Here is a 21,673-nt window from a genome sequence, read left to right as displayed (position 1 = left end):
TCAAACATTCCACTGAGGGGAAAGTGCCGCTAAATCGCCATCTTGGACCTCCTGTTCGTGTCAAGATGATTGACAGGGGCACGTCCTCGTCACCTGAGGTGGGAGAGGAGCTCAAAGCCGTCTAATAATGAGAGACAAATTAAAGTCTCTCCAGGAATGGCTAATCTTAAAGGACAGAAGCTGGAGCGAGCGGAGAATAACTTTCTGGAATAAAAGGAGGATTAGCCAAACCCTTCGGCAGCAGGGGGGGGAAAAAAGTGCTCCACGCACAAGTAAACAGAGCAATTGCACAGAGAGAGACGCAATATAATCAAAGTTGCGGGCAAGGTTAAAGAAAAATACATTAATTCTACAATTGCAATAAGTTGTTCAATTATGAGGGCATACCTTTTTAAGCTCACCATTACACACCTGTGTGTTGTCTGCAGACCCACAAGCCTATCTCACCGGAGCACAAAGTAGCATCTGTTAATCCCAAATGCTCCAGCCTGGAGAGCAGGAACGGGCACAACACAAAAGTACTTCCTCGACTTTAAACACCTGCTGTAATCGCTCCGATTCGCACTCACCAATGTTCCATTTCTAAGCTCAGAGAGGAAAAATAAAGACAACAAAAATAACAAGGCCTCGATGCAGCATAGTGCAGATTTCCACATTGAGATTCACGGGATGAGCGTGGAACCGGCGGTGTTGTTGCAGTTTGGCCATGACGCAACAAGGAGAAAGTCAGGAGGCCTGGCTGAAGACAGAACAGGGAGGGATGGAAGCAGATGTGTTGCTGTGGTTACCATAGGAAACAGGATGAGCTCCACGCAGATGCTTGTTTTTATTTCGAGCCAATGCATTCGTTGCAGGGTTCAGAAAAAGATGTTGAGCTCTTAATTATGCTACAAAAATAAAAAATAAAAAAAATAAATCCATGATTAATTTGGGAAAAACAAGCAGTGAGCAGACTGAACAGATAAACCAGAGGAAGAAAGGCATGTTTCGGTGATCCTGAAGGGCGCCCCCTGCAGGTCACATAGAGGCAAAGCTCCAAAGAATTATGCTACGTAGAAACGGGCTAATAAAATTAATACAATACAAAAAAAAATAAGCTTCTGTATCTAATTTTTATTATACAATAAGAAAACTGACATGGCAACTGTAACCAAAACTAAGTTAAACAGAAAATGTAACAAAGACCGTGTATATACGGTATATAAATATGTATACAAGCTGAAAAAATGAGGATAAACTGAAAGATTTGGGGAGTTTAACACTTTGTTCCATGTCAGTATTTAAAGTGATGATTTCAGTCTTTTGATGGGACACTTAAGACGTTCAAAGACTTCCAAAGGATCTTTTCAATAACAAACAGAAAAAGGGATCCAAAGAAAAAGCTGACCTGGCTGATTTCTGGATTGAAAAGACACTTTAAAAGCCCAGTTTCAGCATAAAAAAGGCACAAAGTACTCACTGTGCTTGAAACAATGGGCGACATTAAAGTAACAAGTCCAAAATGTTGATTTGTGAAGATGAAACCAATAAATCTAAGAAAAGTTTGGTTCAGTCAATGTTAATAAATCAACACTGATGACCAAAAGGGGGGAAAAAGAATCTAGCAATGCCATTTATGTCATTTTTAAAGACAATAAAGGTGTAAATGAGCCATCTGCTTCCTACAAGGAGCTTATGATGCTCCGCTGGGTCATTCCTGTTAACAGCCTTGGAGGTGCACCTTTGCTCTTCAGGGTGGTCATGAATCCTGTGTCGCATAAAGCCGTGCGCCCTGGGTCTCAACAATGTGTAATTTAGGATTTACGTCAATCTGGATGCGACGTCAGACCGTTTGGACGAACAGCTGGAGGAGACTTAGAAATATCCGAGTGTGGTTGAAGCCGTGATTGCGTAAGGCGGTCTGTGGCCTCAGTTCTTCTTCACCCTCGGGTTGCGGTTGTTGAACAGGCTAATCCCCGACCTGCCGTTCCCATTAGCCACTCCACTGACTGTGACTCCGGGCTGCTGCAGCACCTTGTCCAGCGTCGTCTTCTTAATGGCTGCTGGGGAGATGCGCTCCTGGTCCGCCAGGAACTGCAGCTCCCTGTGCGGACAACAGAAAAGTGACTGAGTACTTGAACAACTGCGAGTCCTCAACCATGAGTGCCTCAACAGTTGTGGAATAATTAATTATTCGCAAAATCAAACTGAGTAGCAGGAGACGAAGTTGACAGAGGCCACGGTGGAAGTGCATCTTCGAGCGAGTGTCTCACCGTGTGCGGATGCACGAGGCCTCCACGGCGTTGATAAGGAGGCTGCGGAAGCCGCCGCTCTCCAGCACATGCAGGGCGTGGATGGTGGCGCCCCCTGGTGAGCACACGTTGTCCTTCAGCTGGCTGGGGTGCTGTTCCGAGTCCAGCAGCATCTTAGCTGCTCCCTGAGCAAAAGGACAGGCAGGAAACAGCAAAATAAGAGTTAAACACAGGACAAATAAATGTTTAAAGCTGTGTTCTTTCAACTGGACAACATTAAAACCATGAAAAACAGAAAGATTGTATAATTAACCGCAAAAACAGGCATAAGTTAAATGAGTGAAGTGCACATATCTGATCATTCTGAACAGGTTCAGTCTTTAAAAGCTGTAAAATTGTATGTTACTCCTATAACATAAAAGTTCTGTCCAACAACTGGTCCCGGGGACTGTAGAGCTTCCAGTTAATTAGATGATAAAAAAGACCCCACTGAGGAGATCAGTGGAAAGAAAATCGGTTGAAATTGAACCGATTAGTTATCCAACATGGGTTGTTTTCCTTTTTAAGGCTTTAACTATTTTATGTTTTTTTAATTCCCAGCTGGACCAAAAGATCATGGAGAGTTTAAAAGGCCAACAACACTAACCAAGAGTGCCTGAGCTCCAAGTCTGACAGCAAGTCTCCTGGGGAGCCCCATCTTCACTCCTCCATCTGCAAGCGCATCCAGAGCTGTGAATGCCTAAATGCCACACACAAAAGATTCAGAAATATAATCAGATCTTAGACATCCAAGCAGCAACGAAGCCATTTATTAATAACCCGAGTGAATACTTGAGACTGCAGCCTCGTTAGGAACAGGTTGTTCTGTTGAACTAATTAAATATCCGGCTATTTTAAGATCATTTTAAAAGGGACACGTGAAAGACACGGCACCCGAAATGACATACATAAGCTGGTCCGCTGCCACTCAGCCCAGTCACGGCATCGATGAGGTCCTCCTCCACCTCTGTGCAGAACCCCACACTGGCCATCAGCTGCTCCAGCAACTTGCCATCCTCCACCTGCAAAAAACACATTTATTCACACACACAATACATCTTCCTCCACCTCAGGTAGCTTGTGCCCCCATCTTGTGACAAAATTAGCATACTTAAGGCCTCTACAGCATTACTGTCCCTTTGAAAAAGCCCTGCTCTATTATAAGCCATTTGGCTTTTCTTTGTTTACCTCTGCATGGGTGCCAGTTGCGTACACCGTGGCTCCCTCTTTGACCACCACCGGCGTGTTTGTCATACACCTCATCACTTTGGGGGCCGAACGGTGCTGAAGCAGCTTCTGTAAAATTTCACATGTGCAGAAACAATCAGGAAATCCGCCAGTGCGCTCACCTGCGCAGCTTGAACTTTGCTCCCTGTCCCAGTTTAAGTTTCCTCGATACGAGGTGGCGATATGCGGGTTAAGCAGATATCAGTCGGCCCCACATGTCCACCAGTTGTCCCATTACAGTGGGATTAAGGCAATCATTTTTTTATTGGATTGCCATGTAAACAGTGACTAAAAAGATTATAGTGAAGATGATTTGTAGTGCACATTTAATTAAAAACATGAAATAGTAAGAACAAAGTTGACCTCGAGGCTTGAGTGGCAGTGTAAAGATGGAAGAGGTGGGCCAAAAAATGTTATAAAAAACCTGGCAAATTCTAAAACTGGATGAGAACTCAGCAAGATCGGGACGGAGGCCGACCTTCTCTATCGAGCTGATGGTGACACCTGCTGCACAAGACACGATCAGGTGGCGGTCCTCGATGTCTGGTCCGATTTCGTCAAGTACAAATGGGATGATATGTGGCTTCACGGCCAGGAAGAGCACATCACTTTTGTTGACCGTCTCTTTATTGCTTGTTGTCAGGTTCACTCCCATTTTCTGCACATGATAAAAACAACAATTGGTGGGTAAATGCTAAAGTAAACGGATGTCAGGTTTCAATTCACATGCATACTGGAAATAAATGCATCTTCTCACCCTCAAGCCTGACACGGTGGGAAGATCTGAGTCTGGGGAACTGGCTGTAATCCTTTGAGCAGCGATCACACCTGATGGGGACAGAAGGGAAGTTCAAATGTTGAACCAGCTGCGGTCTTCTGAATGAAGTAACATGGTCTAACTGTTGCAGCAACTTTGGATCGGGTACAAGGCAAATAAAGAGCCCTCACCCGCAGCTGTAAACCCTTTAACCAGTGCGTGAGCCAACTGGCCTGCTCCAATAAACCCAACGCTCATCCTGTTTGATGATGTGGCCTCTGCAAAAGACGGGTCGAAAGGAGCAACTGTTAGAACCCCTCATATTAAGCTGTAATACATGCCAGCATATGATGAAACACCTCGTTTGACACGGTGGCAACACCCCAAACGACAATAATGTACAAGGAAAAGCCGGTTTAAGTGCTGTGATATTGCATCATAACTGCAACATACATACAGAACCGAGCTATTAATACGATTTGGCTAAACCACCATAATAATCACCACAAAACGCTTCCCCGCGTTAACGAGCCATTCATATTTGGAGACTAACTTTACCATTGACATTAGCACACGTAAGCTAACCCTTCACCAATAGTCCTCAGCTGGCGGGTTTTAGCTAGCTTTAACAACCGGGAACCCACAAATACAACGGATTTACATGACGGTGGCAGGAGGTTACCTGAGTCAACGGATACAAGACGTGATGGTACTGCTCCCTGCAGCAGAAAACACTGAAATATGTACTTATTGGTGTCAACGTGGCTTTCCTTTATCCTTATTCAGTATGTGTCTGGCAGGGTAATTGACATCAGCATTGGCCAATCACAATAGAGATCCGGTGAACAAGCTGACCAATCATCAACCAGATGGGAGTATTTGGGCGTGGTTTTGGATCGAGTCATAAAGCTGCCAGAGAATAAACTAGGTCAGAGAGGAGAAGCATGAAACCAGGGCAAGTTTAAAGGATGAAAAGTTCGTGTGTGTGTGCGTGTGTGGTTTCCCATGTATTACTTTCCATAAACTATATTTAGTAATGCATTTGTTCTCGAAAAACGATGTGTGATTTAATGTGACGTGATGTGATGCCATCAAACATTTTTTTCCAGACACTATGAGACAAACCCGTGTCTCTAGCTTTGGTCAAGACACTCAAAAAAAAAAGCTCCACAGTACAGAATGTACTGAACAGAAATTCAAAACTAAAAAAGCAACAGTACAGACACCCATCCTTTAAAAGAATCACGTAAAACCAAACATTAACACTGGACAGGTGAGTTTAGCAAAGGCTTTAAAATCTAGGGAGGTGTGTGCTGGTCCATACGGTCATAGTTTTGGTGACAGGGTTGGTGTCGAATGCTGCTGTCAGTTCAAGGAGACGGGCGTTAAGGTGTCCAGTGTCCCCTGAGTGGAGGTCATTGGTGATTTTAGAAGGAGCCATTCAGAGGAAGCCGGATAGCTCAACGGGTTTAATGGAGGTAAGGAGGCTTTTTAATAATGAGACAGAAAATGGAGACGGTGATCGATAAGATCGTCCAGGTTTTTGGACAACATGTTTGACAGCAGCCAGATTGAGGGGTGGGTTACAGATCCGGAGCTGAGTGAGGATCCAATGATGGCAACCAGGAGTGGGGCGATAGCAGGAGGAAGGCTTTCATGGGTTTTTGGTGGGTGAGGGTCCAGGTCTACAAGATGGAAAGTAATTCCTATTAATGGCATATCAGGCTCATATCCAGCTCTACGGTCAAAACAGCACAGGAGTGTCTTCCAGACCTACAAATGTCCGCTGGCGGTCTCCACCCAGCCTAGATGAGGGTCTCCAGAAGAACCAGACCATTATATGGTCTCTGTGTTTTGTGTTCAGATGATGTCCTTATCATTGTAATGCCTTTTTGTCATTGAACCACATAAAAGAAGTCCAACTGGAAGAGTGAGAATCAACTCAGATGCACAGAACGTTCAGAACAGGATGCTGAAAAGAAAAACAACCTGGATGAGGGTCTGCAGAGGAGAACGCCTTCAAAAACATCCTCTGCAAACGCTGCCAAAGGGTCCGGGTCGTGACTTTATGTCACGTACTCACCGAGGAGGTTTGGGTGTCCTTGAATTTGGATGTGACAGAACGCGGAGCTGAAAACTTTCCAGCTGCTCTGAGTATGTTTTTGTGCATCGTGATTGACAGCAGAACCCTGCGCCAGGATGACGGCGACACATTTGTAGCGTTCGCGTCTTTTGCAGAAGCTGCATGAAGACGTGGGTCTGACACCCCCCCATCCCACGTGATATCCGAACGAGTGAATTTGAATGACGGAACGTTCCTCCGCCGGGAGACGGAAAAACACCAGAAAAGCCGCTGCGTGCGTGTTGAGAATTTGCTTCTATTTGCTTTTCAGTGCTCGAGACGCGAGGACGACGCACCAGAGACAAAAGGGCCGCTGTGAATGCCAACGAGGGGCTGTTGCCCCAGCAGAATATTGACACGTCCCCCTTCAGATGGGACAGAATGGGAAGTAAAGCAGCGACTCTGATGGCGTGTGTGCTGATGAGCCGCTCCTTTGGATGCGGGTCCGTCTTCTCGGTCCAATCTGCTCCACAGATGTTTCAGACTGACTGATGTTTTGGGCAGATTTGACGACCCTCTGATCACCGTGGATTCTAAACTCCTGAGCCTGATTCAGCTCCAGATCCGGATTGATTCAGGAGATTTTGCTGAGGACTCCCTGATGTTTCTGCATGTACAATATGAAAGCCCCCACCCCAGTCGTACCCGCTTGTGGAATAATTACATACAGAACTGTTGGGTACCTTGTTTTCAAACGCTTTTCTTCAGCTCTGCGTTTCAGTCACACACACCCACACAAAGTCAATTTACCACTGGCTGCCTGTGCACTATCACTCACTCACGCTGGGTCCATACGAGTGCTGAGGCGAATTTAATGTTCCTTCTTTTTGGACAAAACCCCCCGAGACATTAATTAAGAGTCACACTGGGCGCCCCCAGGAGCACCGATCAAATCTAGGCTACGGTATCATGACAAATTTTTGCTTGTACAGGAAGGTGCGAATGCATAGATGGACGTGTGTGTGTGTGTGTGTGTGTGTGTGTGAGAGAGAGAGACAGATATGTGCAGGTAATGAGAGCAGGAGTGGGGAATAAAAACATGGAGTGTCTTGGTTGAGTGAGAGAAGGTGTGCATATTTAATATCAGGCAGACGTGAAGACTTCCCTGTGTGTGTGTGTGTGTGCGTGTGTGTGTGTGTGTGTGTGTGTGTGTGTGTGTGTGTGTGTGCAGCAGAGCAGATCTGCATGAGCAGCGTGTGTCTGAAACAGGAGCGAATGCAAACGGAGTGCGAGGAGGTGACGGCAAACGGGCGTCAGCGCTCCCTTTTAACGTCAAAACTCCCGAAACAACAGGAGAGCGTCCCCCAGCACGTCCCGACGCCTCCGAGTGTGGAGAAGACAAGCTGGACGTCCTTCAGCGGGACTTCTCATGCAGCTGCCTGTCTCTCCAAGTGAACGTGAGCTCTGGCAGAAAAGGTGTCCGACACTCTTTATTTGATTACATTTACACGGTTTGCGCCATTAAATAGAAAACTCAACCCACGTCAGTGCTTTCAACAACTAAATTCATCCAAACAATTGACCCGAAACACGCTGAGCGTCCAAAGAGGAGAACAGTGGAGCAGCAAACCTCCTGGATTAATGAGGTCAAAGGTCACCGCAGCTTCCGGCCGTGATGAAGTCCGGGGCACCTGTCGCCGCCCGTCCCCGTCAGCAGAGTTCTTACACCACAGGCTTAAGCTCCGGGGTCCACAGGGACTGAGACTCCATGTCAATGTCTGATGGAGGACAGCTGAGGGGGGGGGGACACTGGGGGCTTAGCTGCTCTGTGGCAACAATGTCCGTCGCCATCGGTGGAGTTCCTTCCACGCCGCCGCCGTTGTCTTCTGATGTTTTTGGATGGTGGATTCTTCAAGGTTCAGCAGGACTGACGTAACACATGAGAAAGGGCGGCCGAGGGCGCCTCCAGTTGAATTAAGAGCTATTAAGATGCAAATAATGATGTTTTTCCACACAAAAATTGGCAAATAATCGAATAATAAACCCGAGACAGGCTCTGCTCGTGTGTGGAGGCAGAGGGGGGGATGCCAGAGGAGCCGACCGCTGGGGCAGCCTCTCTCTTTCTTTACGTGCGCGGCTTTTTCAGGATTTGCATCCGTGGCAGTCACGGGTGCGACGGGGGAAAACATTGATCCCGGATTAGAGATGCGCTCGCCGGCGCGGTCAAAGCGAAGAAGGGAGGCAAGGAAACCACGGCGGCGTGAAGAGCGAGGGAGGGAAAAGCCTTTGCAGGGATCCGAGTGTGGTGAACCGGTCAAAAATCCACAACGTTCCTGTAAAGTACTTCTAGAGGTGACGCCCAACGGGAGGAAGGAAGTAAAAAACATACAGTACAGGCAGACTGACTACAGGGGGGAAAAAAGACAATAAAGGTGTATTACATCCATCTGTTACATCCAATAATCAGGATTCTCCACAATCTCACGATACTATTTCATTGAAATTCGACCGACATTTGCTTAATCCTTCTAACAAATTAACCAACAGATGGGTGAAAGCACCCCCCTCCCCCAGAAGTAATTAAGTATTTACGCAACGATTTACTGTACCCGCGCAATGTTTGTGCCTCTGTGGGACCAGATTAGTTCAGTCGTCCTCTGGAACTGGATCTCAGCTCACAATGCAGATTTTTATCCTTCGTGTTGCTCAAACTAACGCAGAGATGCGGTGAAGGAACAAATATCAGATGATACACGCCATACTTGATGCTAGTAACTTATTACTTCTAATAACACCCCTGCATTGATGTATCTGGCCACACGGGGGCAGTAAAGCAAATTAGCATTCTGGAAAAAACGAACATGTTGACAGTCACTTCTGCTGCTAATTAGTCTAGCAGTTTAAGATTTCGTCACTATCGAAACAGCAATTTTAGTGACGACAAGTGTAAATGCATAAAAAATAACAAACCACAGTGAGGCTTAGCTTAAACGGCTTTTATAAAGGCTACATTTACATAGATATTATAGAGCGATTCACATTACGAGTGTGGTGGTTCTTGTCATCATTTGGCCTATTTTTGCGGACACGGTCACCTCCTGCAAACATCCCCATATCAAACTGACCCCTTTCAAACTGTGTCATCCTGAACCCTCGACTGAAACGAGACGGTTGCAACCAGGCCAAAGATCGATCAGAACCTTTCATAGGGCGCCAGCAGCCACATATAAATGCTGTGTCACGGCTTCAGCATGAACACAGAGCGGCCTGTGCAGACGGATCCCGTTTATTTTTGGCAGACTTGGTAACTTGCGCCGATCTCCTGTGTGGGCTTTGCAAATGACGAGGATGCCACGCGTGCCTTTGCCAGAAGTGCTATTTATATTCATGTATTATTCAAGTCTGTGCGTGTGTGTGTGTGTGTGTGTGTGTGTGTGTGTGTGTGTGTGTGTTTTAGCAAATTTAGCTGGACATTCCAGGAGGTCTTGCCTTCATGGGAGAGGCTGGTGGTGGTCTCGAACTCTCTCAGAAACCCGTTTGAGAGGGGAAGTTAAAGACATGGGCAGCGAGGGTGTGGCAGAAAGGTCACCAAGGTCAGATTCCACAGCGGTTTCACGTTCAAACATTTGTTCAAAGTCTACGGTTATTTCACGACGGTCAACTTCTGTCGCTGCAACGTGAGAATCGAGGGAGACCTACGCTCGTGAATTTGGGGACAGACGCGGCGAGCCGAACCGTAACCTCTGGGAGTAGAGCAGATCCGCCACATACAGTCCAAAGTTGACAAAAGAGAACACCGCCACCACCAGCTTGCTGTCCCACGGACATTTTCCCTGAGGGCAGGAAGACGGCCTCCACGGAGACCCGTATTTAGTGTCGAAGCAGAACACCGGCCACACCACCGACGCACTCAGGTACAGCAGAACTTCCAGCAGCGTGCACACCACCACGAAGCGCTCAAAGGTCATGCAGCAGACGGCCTTGGTCCGCCTGCACACGGTCATCACCACCACCACCACTGTCAGAACAAAGCAGAACGCGTAGACGACCACGCAGTAGATGGTGGCCACGTAGCGGAAATACTCGCTCCTGTTCGCCAGAGCTCCGAAAATCACGCAGGCCACGAAGCCTTGAACGACTTTGAGGAGGCCGGAGACGGTGGCCATGTAGCCCACCACAGCCTGACCCGGCCTGGCCCGGCACAGGGCCACCTCGGCCCCGTACGCCACAGCGCCCAGGATGGAGCAGACGGTCACAGCAATGCGGAAGTTTCGAACCTCGCAGCCGGCGTAAGGGCATTCGGATTGAATGAAGAAGAGAGGGTAGACGACTGAGGCTGTGACGAACCTGCGGAGGAAGAGAGAGAGTAAAGAGGAACAAATAATCACGAAGCCACCCCCGCCACCAGGAACAAGACGGACAATAAACAACATATTGGCCGGCTAAAATAAATCAGTCAGCAGGGACTTGAAAAGAAAAGTAGGAATTAGCGTTAGCTTCTAACACGCTACAAAACAGGTCGCAAAGAACCTGCGTGAAGCCACGAAAGTGTCACCATCCCATCATTTACGGTACACCGGCTGACTTACAGGAGTGTTGCGAAGGCCGCACATGTGACCGTGAGGTTTTCCCAGGACACGGGCAGGCAGCTGTAGAGACGCGTGGCGTCCAGGAAGAACACCACCACCGACATGGCGAAGCAGAAGCACCACGCCGCCATGCAGAACACGCCCTGAGAGCCGCTGAAACCGGCGCTGTGGGTCACCATGGCGATCACGGCACACCCCATCGCTAACTGGCAGAGACGGGCGGCACCCAGAAGTGAACAGAGGGCCCTCTGGTTGAGGTACGGACCCCCCTGTGAATCCATCGCTGAGGAAACCAAAGTTCTGCCAGGAGATTTTCAGGCGGTCGCTCGGTTGTAATCACAAAGTCCTGCTGCCGACGGTTCCGTCCAGTAACATTTGACAGTTTAAACTCTCAGCATCCTCGATGAGGACGGATCTGGAGGTCAGGAGGATCTCACGCCCTTCTTCCTGCCCTGTTCACCAACATTCAGTCCACACGACCGCGATCACGCTGACCCACCAAGCACAAAAGGTCCCGATTTTGCTGTCCTGTAATCCCAAGTGAGTTTTCCCTTCCCATCACAAGTTGGTCCGGTCCAGGTTGTTCATCCCGCTTTAGTCCAACACATTCCAGCCCACCTCCTCAGATTACCTGTTTGTCCTCCGTTGTTGGTGTGAGCCGATCCCGTCGTATCAAAAGGCTTTCCTTCATTTCAGAGGTTGCTCTCCAGCTCTTTCCCGTCACGCTCTCCTTTCACGCCGTCTGTCACTGTAAGATCGGGAAGGCGGCGGGGGGGGGGGGGGGGGGGGGGGGGTCTGCTGGTCAGCTGGACCAGAATGGAAGTTATTTAGGGTTGGGTAATGGCACAAGTGTCAGAGGGATATGCACATGTTGTTGGGAGTGGAGTCAGGGCATGCAGACGGATTACAGACCCAGAGGAATGACAGGAGGAAGCTGAAGATGTGTCCAGAATGTGTAACAGCAACAGGGAAAATCTGGGCTTAAAGATCTGAATGTAAGCATAAAAATATACATCAGACAGACATAATAAGTGCGTTCGTGCATTTTTAGAACGGAATTCAGTTCAGGGTTTGTTGTCATGTCCACTGTAAACAAGCGTAAAACATCAGTAAACAGATGAAATGCTTCTTTTTCAATATTAAATGATTACAGTTCAAAGATTAATAAGATAAAACTTATGATTAGGAAGGTAAATTAGATTGTCTGATTAGTTTAAGCTGGGAAAAAGAGTCTGATGGTCATTATGTATTGCCAAAGTTAATAACTCGAGAAGTTTTTGTACACGACACAAAAACACAAGTTTAGAACCAAATTGGAAACAATTTGTTTTACACCCTGTTGAATGTTACAGCAGCGCCCCCTTGTGGCCACACCACCATACATCCGTCTCTTGCCCAAGAAACAACCAGGAAGTGATTTTCTCTGAAAACTGATTTATTTTTGTTTTATATGACATTCTGTTGAAAATTTAGACACAGTTAAATCAGATTTTATTATTTTACATTTTTGACCTATGGTGTTATTTTAAGCACACTTTGCTGCAGCTCCCAGTGGGAGTTGCTGTTGTTTAAAGAAAGACAACAATTTTCAGAGCCCTAAAAAGATTTATTTTATGACAAAATTTGCATTAATGAATGAATCGGTTATCTCCACTTAACAATATAGTAAATCCCCTAATAAAACTCAAATGCGAAGGCTTCAGGTAGTCAACGATGATTGCCGATTTATTCAAACTTTACTCTGAATAGAAGAAATCTGTCGTGCTTCAGGGGGTGAAAAATGTAAATTTGAACATTTCCAATTCAATGACTTCTCTTCTTCATGTGCTCCCACAAAGACAGTGAGACCTGCTTTTTTTCTGACAATTTTTTTATTCATTTGGCACTAAATTTACATACCAGCTGAATAAAAACCTCTTCTGACTATAATCAAACATTTCCTGGCCAAAGATGGAGCTCCCATTGATGCTTTTTCCCCTCAACAAACTTTTTTAAATGATGGAAAACCCCGTCTGCAAAGGCAGCGTTCTGCTACGTTTGACTAATTCACGGTTGTGATTATGTTTCTCAAAGCACAGATTAAGGGCGGCTCTCTCAGCTCCTCCGATGTGCTTCCAGGTGAATCCACCCAGCCCAGAGCTGCAGTCTCATTTCTTACCTGTGTAGGAAAGGACAGACAGGCAGCTTAAAGCTCCGAGGGAATGAAACAAGTTAAGAACCGAGCAGCCGTGAGCGCGTTGGGCTCTGTCGGAATGAAGTGTGGCTAAAAACGAAAGTTCCACATGCTCCATGCCGACGCCGCGGAAAATCCATCAAAAGACTAAAAACAGTCGGAGAGAGAACATTCCTCCCACGACTACATCAATACAGCGACCATCAGAAACACCACAATGCAACAACACAGATGTCTGGACACACAGCTCTGATGTGGTCCAACAGCAGGCGCTCTCCCGGGGCCCTTTGTCTCTGGAGTGGTCTACTGGGGGACCCAACGGGTTCATCCGGGCATGAATGCCATCCTCCAGACTCCGTTATGGTGCTTTTGTTCTTCTTTTGTGGTGCCGATTAACTACAACGTGAGGTTTCACCGCCCTTTCCTGAACCTAAAACCTTTATTCTTCTCTCCTCTGCTGCGAAAACAAAGCAGCCATGTTCTCTTGAAGAACACTCAAATAACACGGCCGTCCTCACCTGGAAGCTTGAGCCACTTGGGCACCGTTCCTGGATCAGCCCGGGCTGTTTTGGCCATCGTGGGGCGAGCCGATGGATTCTGCTCATCCTGCGCGGACGTGCCGGCGTCCCCGGGTGGCTCCTGGCTCTGTGGTGGCTCATCTGAAACAGCGGAGCTACAGGAGGGCTCAGGTGACCGAAGTATGCACCTGCGGTGGGATACGAGAGAAGGACGGAAAATTACAGGTGAGTCGCTGGGACAAGACAATCAGCAGAAAGTCCAAACCAAAGAGGAAGACACTGAATATTGATAGTGAGTAGAAGAGTGGCTAAAGGACTCCAGCTCTTCGCACAGACACACACACACACACACACACTGGACGCAGACGCACCTCGAAACAGACTCGTTTGCTTGCTGGGCAGAGACAGACGCCTCGATAAGTCCCCTCTTCAGGTAAACGCCTGTGGAGGACAAAAACAGAGACGACTCCTGCGTCACGCAGCTCTCCAGTTCAAATCATGTCCACAAAAGACCAAACAAACCCGTCTTGGCGTCCGATCCAAAGTGCACCAGCGCGCCAGGGAAGAGGTCGGCCTGCGAGAGACGGAAAAGTCAGAATTGAACATTTGTGTGCTGCTACCACAAAAATGATGAGTCGGCGCGCCCGGATCCGAGGCGAGAACCAAGAGGACTCAACCCTGCCTGGCAGATTTTTAATAATTTGATATTTGACCACTGTTAGTAACTCCCAGTTACTAGGTAGACTTTTAAAACCGCTCTTCACAACTGGCGAGTACAAGGGGGCACCCACACTGTCCAGTTTCTCCCCCTGCTCTCGCTTGCTGGTGTCTAAATTGGGACGTGCTGGCCTGATTGCTGTCATCGCAGCCCTGCCGCAATTTGTTACAGTGGAATTACTGACATTCCAGGTCCCTTTAAACAGTCGTGCCAGCACATAAGAGGAGGAAATGTGTGTGTTTGCGAAGCAGAGGGAGTGAGAGATCCTGAAGGAAGAAGGGAAACATAAAGGTAGGGAGGGATGTCTGCCAGCAAAGGGCGGCGGGATTGAACATTCCTTTACTGGCACGACACAAAGTGTTTCAGGGTTGTTTGCACGTCACATCTTTCAAGTTTAATGCATGTGTGCGGCGATGACTGTAACCCGACACAAACGGGTGGTGAAAACTTGTGGGTGTGAGACTTCGGAGAAACAGGACACAATGTCTCAGTGAGCGGCGCCACTGTTCCTGTTTTTGGGCCCTTTAATGCTTTGAAGTCCTTAATGGACAAAGACAAGAAAGAGGAGGACAGCAAAAGGAAAAAGAGAGTAAAGAGTATGTAGGCATCTGTGGTGGGAGGGAACTGCCGATCCCCTGATAACCTGACTGGTTACCAGGCCGGGGCAGGACACCCAATCAGAGATGGAGGGAAAGGACGCAAGACTGACAGGTGGATCATCGACGGAGCCTTCGTAGAGAAGAGAGAGCCGAGCTACGAAGTCGAGCCGACGTTCATCAAGGTCACTCTGTGGCCCAACCTCCACAAAACCTTCTCCTCTTGGCTCAGCCTCAGTAGAAGCTCTGAGAGGAGACATCTGAGAGGAGTTTAGGGCAAAGCTGAAGCTTCTCTTCTTTAGAAGGAGCCAGCTGAGGTGTATGGATCACACACACACACACGCACACACACACACACACACACAGTACTAGAGGGTCGCGCTCTCTCTTCCCTCACATCTTTTCCATTAACGAAACAACTCTGAACTACGACCAAGTATCACATCTGCCCACAGCTCTGTGTTCCAGATCAAAGCCACTGCATTAACACATCTGCCCGGCTGGGGGTCAAGGAGACTCGAGAGGGGGGGGTGCAAGTGTTATAGGATGTGCTGGGGCTCTATAGAGGAAAGAGGGGTGATTGGAAGCCAGAGTTCTACAGCTGCAATTTGTGTCAAACTCCAAACTGCTGCAGTTCTTCTGGCCTAAAAGACACAACTGGAATGGATTTTTACCTGAATCAGAGTAGCTGAGGGATCGTTCAGAATGGTCTTTGGAGGTGTGATGACTGAAAGACAAGGATAAATGGAAGTGAACATTTGCATTTGAACAGCAGTGCGGCAGATGGTCAGAACGTCCCAGCTGCCCCTGCAGAGCGAAGATCGCTGCCGACACATGGTAATTATGCCCGCGCTGGCTCCTGCGAAGATTAAGAGACTTACAGAGGTAAAAGCTGAGCTGAGGATCTTCCAAATGACTCCTTACAAAAGCCCTCAGAGCACCAACTGCAGGACGACAAATAGACGTTTTCTTACACTTTTGCCAGCGGGGATACGATGCTATGAAATATTTAGGTCAAAGGCAGATTCACATTCCCGCTTTCTTTTCTTCACTGTTGTTCCTGATGAATCAGATGTTTGCGCTGTTGTACTGGGCATCAGTTTGTTGTGGTTTTGTTGATGTGAAATGTTGGTTTCGGGGGGAAATGACGCCTTAAAAATGTGTGTGCATGCAGTGCCTGAGGCTCAGAGTTTGTACTGTCGGAGAAAAAGACATGTTTGTTTATAAAATATCACATGTAAATCAGATGTTTTAGGTGGCATCTGTGCAGGAAGGGTAATATTTAATCAAGTAGCTGTTACATTTGCCCTGCTGAAACTACATTCACCTGAGAATGGTTAACTACCTAATCCCGACTAAAACCCAGTGGTGTGTAGATGACAGGTGATTTTCAGGTGGAATTCCCCTCAGATTTGTATTGCTGGTCTATGAAACTGCTGCGGCTGCGCTGGATTTAGCCTCTTCAATTATGCGTCCTCGTCTCCTGCTCACTGTCTCGCCGTCACTCTGGTGTGGCTAAAGTCATAAACGTGGCAAAGAAGCTGCAACAGCGTTGGTATACCTGAGGCTAGCCAGCAACTCACCTGTCTCCACAGGCCTGAAGAATCCCTGAAGAATATGTCTGTCTGGAAACTGGACCCTCAGGACCACCTGGAGACATGAAACAGCAACTTTTGAGGTCCATATTTCATACAAATGATCATTTATAAAAAGACGTTCGCCTGTTAAGTGTCCTCACTCTGGGATATCTTTCCATCTTCTCTTTTATTTGTGCTTCTCTTGAAGCTTTAGTCATCAGTGGTGCCTCCTCTAATAACTTCCTGAAGAAAATTAGGTAAACAGAGAGAAAATAGTTGTTAGAAACCCACCTCTGGCATGAAAAAGTGACACAAACGAAAAAAAGGAGGAGAAAATATTTCATCCCAGCTTATGTGTGGCCACAAATGTGTGACGGCGGCAGCTGGCTTAATTTCCCCCTTTGTAATTACAGTAATTGACCGAGTGGTAGTGCGGCTATGAGGCGGCAGGCTAAGCCAATATAGACAGAGAATATGCCCGATACGACACAGACTGGGGACTCGCTCTTGTGATCCCATATTTAGAAGCTTTCGTAGCTTATGTGGTGTCATAACAGAGTTCAGGATACTGGGGAAAAAACCCAAAGTGCTTAAATTGGCTCTCTTGTTCTACCTCTCACTCTTCAGCATGGCGAAGCGCTTGCGAATGTCATCCACTGTCACTTCAAAGAACTCATCAGGGAGGTTGTCAAGATCCTTGGAATGACTGGATATGGCTGAGTCTGGCAGGTAGACAAGAGGCTTCCTTTCTATTGGCTGCAGGCGGAGGGAAAAAAGGGAAATTTCATGAGAACACAGAAGAAATCCAAAGACTGCGGATCTTAAGTTAATGTTATTTATTCCTGGAGAGCATTGAGCAGCCATTATGCAGCGTTCAAGAACCACATGCAAATCTTGGGTTGGTGCCTTGCCCAAAGGTATTGACTGGTAACTGGCTCAGCAAGTTGTTTTGGAAACTGGAGTAAACTAGAGAAAACCTACACCAAGCCATGTGAAGGACAAACAAACGGCACACAGAGAAGCCTAGACCGGGACTAGAGCCAAGGACCTTTGTGAAAGGTGAAAATCTGGGATGACTCCACTTGTAACCATCTGTGTCTGACTTCAGACATTCAGCACCTGACTATAAATTCAAAAATAAGGCAGCTGAAGATGTTAGTGAGAAAAATGGACACCACACCAAAAGACGTTACCTCCATTAGCTCCTGTCCCGGCTCCATGCCATCATCTGGCTGGTTGACGGCGGTCTGACACTGTTCACAGAGAGAAAATACACCTAAATGTTTTTTTGTTTATGGACTTTTAATCTGTGTACATTTTATAAAATAAAATAAATCCCTCAAGAGTAATTATTGAGAGTGGCGTGAACGCTGGTCCATTGCTTTTAACATAATTAACCCTTAGAGGCATTAAAAAGGTGAAAAATGCATTAATAAGAAAGCAAAATGCCACTTTGTTGACCTCAGTTGCATACTTACTTACAATTATGATTTATTTCTATTTATTTTGGGCATATCTAACCTGGTTAAATGTAATTGTTGAAAAAAGGTTGTGATTTGGTTTTTTTAAAGCCCAACAGCACTCACCTTGCCAGAGCCATGGCTGGATTTGGCCTTTTTGGCTTTTGGTGAGTCTACTGCTGCATTCAGAGCAGAGTGAGACGATAATGTTAAAGATGAAGCTGGTGTCCGACCAACTTCACCTGCCCCGGGACCACCAAGGCGTTGGCCCCCTCCAGAGAAGGGGATGAAAGCAGATGCACAGGTGGCAGAGAAGGAAGACGTTGACGGAGAGTTCAGTCCTGATGGTCCCGCTTCCTCACCGTCTTCCCTTCCACTCACAACTGGGGGAGAACTTTGCTCAACCTGGCTCTGAGATGCCGAAGCCTCTTCCTGTTGATCAGGAAGTGTGCTTGTGGCCAAGTCACCAGGAGGCACCTGAGTGTCCAACGGCCCCCGAGAGCTTGGATTTTGAAGTGGCACTTCAGCTGCGGATGCTGGCATGGATGGAAGAGCATCAAGCTGGGGTGGGGGGCTACACGTCATGTCATTGACAGGGGGAGTGGTGGGCGTAGCAGCTGGTTTGGTGACTTCTGTTTTATCTTCATCTTTCTGAGTTTTGCTTTTGATTAAAAACCTTAAAATAGACATACGCTGCTTTAATACGATTAGATTTATTTGAAGCCTGCCTATACGCAAGTTTCCTACCTTACAATGGCACTTCCTCCTGTGAGACCCAGAGACTTCAGCGTAGCCTTCTTGAGCGCTTCGATCCCACTTACCTAGACACACACGCAGACAAAATTTAACTACCTTTTTTTTTTTTTTTTTTTAAATGAGGGGTTATAAGAAAACAGCATACCTCATTTCTCATATAAACACACACTGGGGTGGATCCTGAGTCAGACTGCACTGTCACACTGGAATAAGTAAAGGGCAAAGGAAAAATATGAATTTAGGGAAAATGAATTTTATTTACCTTAAGGGGGACTTTACAAATTGGAAATGATTTATGTTTCCACACATCCAGCATGTGTGGAAACTGTACATGTGTATTTTACCAGCAAAGGTCCAAGGGAGGACATACAGGAATTGAAGACACTTTATCTGGTCCTCACAGCTTCAGAGAGACTTTGGTTAAGAAACAAGTATTAACCAAGTTAAGACTTGTCTCAAAGGTCTAGGATTTTAGGTCAATGTTAAACATGTTTAGAGTAGGGCTGAGTGTGTGTGTGTATAGGTAATTCTCTGTCCAAACAGTTCTTAAACACAAAAGTTGCCCCTCAACTTCCAGAGCGTTTTATGGTGTTTTGGAACGAGCTTTAGGTGACTTAGGCAGTTACAAAGGAAGTGAAAACATTTAGAAAGTGACAGAAATTTCAGTGAAAATATAAACACACACACACACACACACCTGATCTGGGGGAAATGTGTTACCACGTCCCAAAGACTCTGCTCACATGAGAAGGAACCTTGGTGTCGAAGCCCATTCTCCATTTGAAGAGCAATTGAGACCTAAAGGTTGGGAAAAGAAAGAATTCACAATATCCAGCTGTGAGAGCAGGTACGATGTGGAGCACTGGATTGTTAAAACCCACTGACTGCAATGGAATATGAAGGCTATCGTATGATCTATAAGATTATTAAATAACACTCATCTGTCAATAGTATAACTACTAAATTTAATTATTTCAAAAATGGGACTTTGCCTTTGCTAATTGGGGCTTTTTCCACACTCTTTATCATAGTGCACATATGACCAAGTGGTTCCCAGCAAGGATTCATTGCAGATTTGTGTTAGTAATTCCAACAACGACTTCAACAACCCACAACTACAGAAAACAAGGTCACATCCAGAAGGTGCTGTCGATTGACAGTCATCATCATAACACCCTTCTATTGGAGAAATGGTATTTAACCCTTCTGAATGAATATATCAGACATAAAGTGCCATGTAACTTCAAAAAACATCTAACACACAGGTGTGCAACTAACTAATGGGTAACTAACCTGGCTCTCCGTTACCGCCTGTTTCCTTGTACATGTCACTATCTCCAGTTTAGCATTGTTGGGCAGGTTGGCAAATCTCCAGGGCAGACTCAGGTCAATGTTTGTCCTCTGAAACCTATCAAAGAGAGCTGGGTGAACATGATGGAATGGCCAAATCCTTCCTAAACAACGGCAATGTATAATAACCACGATAATAGTAATTATACTATTGATGCTTTTCAGTTGTTATCATTACTTAAGCCCCAACATACAGGTTAGTAATCCTTTCAAATGCTAGGACAGAATATGGCTTCATCTTATATTGCAGTGTAATAGATAAAGGTTGGAGATAAGAATTCAGGGCAACATAACATTAATTTATTAAATGGTACCTTGGCTGATTAAATACGTACTTCAAACCATGTTCCTCTGGGTCAAATCCATGTTTTTTACAGACGTCTTCTAGAACCTGAAAGACGATACATATAAGATGGATTGTATAATTCATGAGGGCCCACTTCATCGCAAAAATATAACGTTTCTTCTGCTTAAACAAAGAAACTGATCTGTCACTGGCTAGCTGATGTTAGCCTGAGAAGGTAATTCAGAGAATCATCCGCTCTAGTTCGGAAACCAAAGAAACAACATATACGACAGTGAAACTCATAAGAAACCGGCGATTTGTAGTTTAACACCGCTGACCTGTAATAACGGTGTGTTTGGAGACACCTTGACTGTTTGTCTTCTCCCATTAGGAGCCAGAACCGTCACCGATACACCGCTGGCCGCCATACTGCCTAGTGACGTCACGTTGTTTGTTTGAATAAACTTTATTGACCAATTACACGCATACACACGCGAGTCAGTGGCGATTGGGGTTAATGAACCATGCAAAGATCATTTCGTCATATAAGGACAATTAAAATAAGCTCCACACCGTGGATCAGAATAGTAAAAGTTGTAGCCTGTCGTTTTTCTAATCGACAGTTCACAGCACTGTAGAGGCACAGAAGTTAAGGGACACACCTGAAACAGTAAAATTAGTTAACTGTTTTAAATTAACTTATTAAATCGTTTTGATTAGTACATTCTTGCATACCTGATTCTTGTGCTTGCATGCACATGTGCCATCATTATATCAAATCACATGTTATATCATATACTGTGTTATATCCCATAATGATGGGACTAAGTGGATTCGTTTTGTAAGTGAATAAATGGCCTTGACTTTCTATGCAAGAGCCACAATTGCACTAAATACAGTTTAACTCACCGTTGTTTTTTATGCGCAAATGTGCAATAATACCGAAATAATTCATTTCTCTACTATGGCAATGATGCTGCTCATAAATGGGTTGTGTACAATGATGTGGTTTTATTTAGAGGGCAAGTCTTGTATATGTTTATTCCTGTTTTCTACTTTTATTGTCTCTATTACCTTTAAAACAAGAAACCTAAGAGGAGTGCACCCTTCTTTTTTTTCGTACCAGTTGCAATCACAATAAAGTCATTCACTTGTTCTTCAAAGGTATTCTCCCATCATTACATGAGCAAAGCTTGATAAGAAAATAACACTCTTTAATGAAGATCAGGATGTATAACAGCGGGGGGTTTCAACAATTTTTGGATCTAGTTAAATCCTAACGTTTGCGGGGGTTTTTTCTCTCTTTTTGCGCGTAAATGACACCTATGGAAAAA

General features: G+C 46.0%; 3 protein-coding genes and 1 long non-coding RNA gene across 4 annotated transcripts; 1 reads left to right on the top strand and 3 right to left on the bottom strand.

Annotated features, from left to right (window-relative positions):
- Window positions 1–1,093: 1,093 nt before the first annotated feature.
- Window positions 1,094–5,088, bottom strand: pycr1b (pyrroline-5-carboxylate reductase 1b). Its single transcript, XM_003972036.3, has 9 exons — window positions 4,937–5,088; window positions 4,446–4,532; window positions 4,255–4,325; window positions 3,976–4,155; window positions 3,459–3,566; window positions 3,179–3,292; window positions 2,878–2,970; window positions 2,253–2,416; window positions 1,094–2,083 (listed from the first exon to the last, which is right to left on the bottom strand). The coding sequence occupies exons 2-9, from the start codon at window positions 4,510–4,512 to the stop codon at window positions 1,909–1,911; spliced, it is 972 nt and encodes a 323-aa protein (XP_003972085.2). The 5' UTR covers window positions 4,513–4,532; window positions 4,937–5,088; the 3' UTR covers window positions 1,094–1,908.
- Window positions 5,089–5,365: 277 nt separating this feature from the next.
- On the top strand, window positions 5,366–7,058 carry LOC115253311 (uncharacterized). The gene is made up of 2 exons (XR_003891624.1): window positions 5,366–5,732; window positions 6,648–7,058. It is a non-coding gene; the product is annotated as an uncharacterized lncRNA (long non-coding RNA).
- A 732-nt stretch (window positions 7,059–7,790) lies between these two features.
- Window positions 7,791–11,659, bottom strand: LOC101061742 (myeloid-associated differentiation marker-like protein 2). The gene is made up of 2 exons (XM_003972066.3): window positions 10,906–11,659; window positions 7,791–10,663 (listed from the first exon to the last, which is right to left on the bottom strand). The coding sequence occupies exons 1-2, from the start codon at window positions 11,184–11,186 to the stop codon at window positions 10,012–10,014; spliced, it is 933 nt and encodes a 310-aa protein (XP_003972115.1). The 5' UTR covers window positions 11,187–11,659; the 3' UTR covers window positions 7,791–10,011.
- Window positions 11,660–12,495: 836 nt separating this feature from the next.
- On the bottom strand, window positions 12,496–20,790 carry aspscr1 (ASPSCR1 tether for SLC2A4, UBX domain containing). The gene is made up of 17 exons (XM_011612471.2): window positions 20,678–20,790; window positions 20,389–20,444; window positions 19,997–20,111; window positions 19,401–19,501; window positions 18,849–18,906; window positions 18,695–18,768; window positions 18,074–18,623; window positions 17,681–17,740; window positions 17,101–17,243; window positions 16,649–16,730; window positions 16,494–16,560; window positions 15,792–15,854; window positions 15,585–15,637; window positions 14,119–14,170; window positions 13,968–14,037; window positions 13,597–13,784; window positions 12,496–13,063 (listed from the first exon to the last, which is right to left on the bottom strand). The coding sequence occupies exons 1-17, from the start codon at window positions 20,765–20,767 to the stop codon at window positions 13,053–13,055; spliced, it is 1,833 nt and encodes a 610-aa protein (XP_011610773.2). The 5' UTR covers window positions 20,768–20,790; the 3' UTR covers window positions 12,496–13,052.
- Between the last annotated feature and the right edge of the window lie 883 nt (window positions 20,791–21,673).

This window comes from Takifugu rubripes, chromosome 17 (assembly GCF_901000725.2).
Source record: "Takifugu rubripes chromosome 17, fTakRub1.2, whole genome shotgun sequence".
NCBI lineage: Eukaryota > Metazoa > Chordata > Actinopteri > Tetraodontiformes > Tetraodontidae > Takifugu > Takifugu rubripes.
Note: the sequence above shows the minus strand (reverse complement) of the source record. Positions and strands in the feature narration are given on the sequence as shown.

Bases quoted from the DNA above. Each gene is read 5' to 3' on its own strand.
- aspscr1 (XM_011612471.2), bottom strand. From the start codon at position 20,767: ATGGCGGCCAGCGGTGTATCGGTGACGGTTCTGGCTCCTAATGGGAGA. The intron at 15,855-16,493 runs GTGAGTTGCTGG...GTCGTCCTGCAG, and splicing joins CTTCAGGCCTGTGGAGACAG to TTGGTGCTCTGAGGGCTTTT. The intron at 15,638-15,791 runs GTAAGTCTCTTA...CTTGTCTTTCAG, and splicing joins TCAGCTCAGCTTTTACCTCT to TCATCACACCTCCAAAGACC.
- LOC101061742 (XM_003972066.3), bottom strand. From the start codon at position 11,186: ATGGATTCACAGGGGGGTCCGTACCTCAACCAGAGGGCCCTCTGTTCA. The intron at 10,664-10,905 runs GTAAGTCAGCCG...CTTCCTCCGCAG, and splicing joins GCGGCCTTCGCAACACTCCT to GTTCGTCACAGCCTCAGTCG.
- pycr1b (XM_003972036.3), bottom strand. From the start codon at position 4,512: ATGAGCGTTGGGTTTATTGGAGCAGGCCAGTTGGCTCACGCACTGGTT. The intron at 4,156-4,254 runs GTGAGAAGATGC...TATCATGTGCAG, and splicing joins CCACCGTGTCAGGCTTGAGG to AAAATGGGAGTGAACCTGAC. The intron at 2,971-3,178 runs GTATGTCATTTC...TGTGGCATTTAG, and splicing joins GTGGCAGCGGACCAGCTTAT to GCATTCACAGCTCTGGATGC.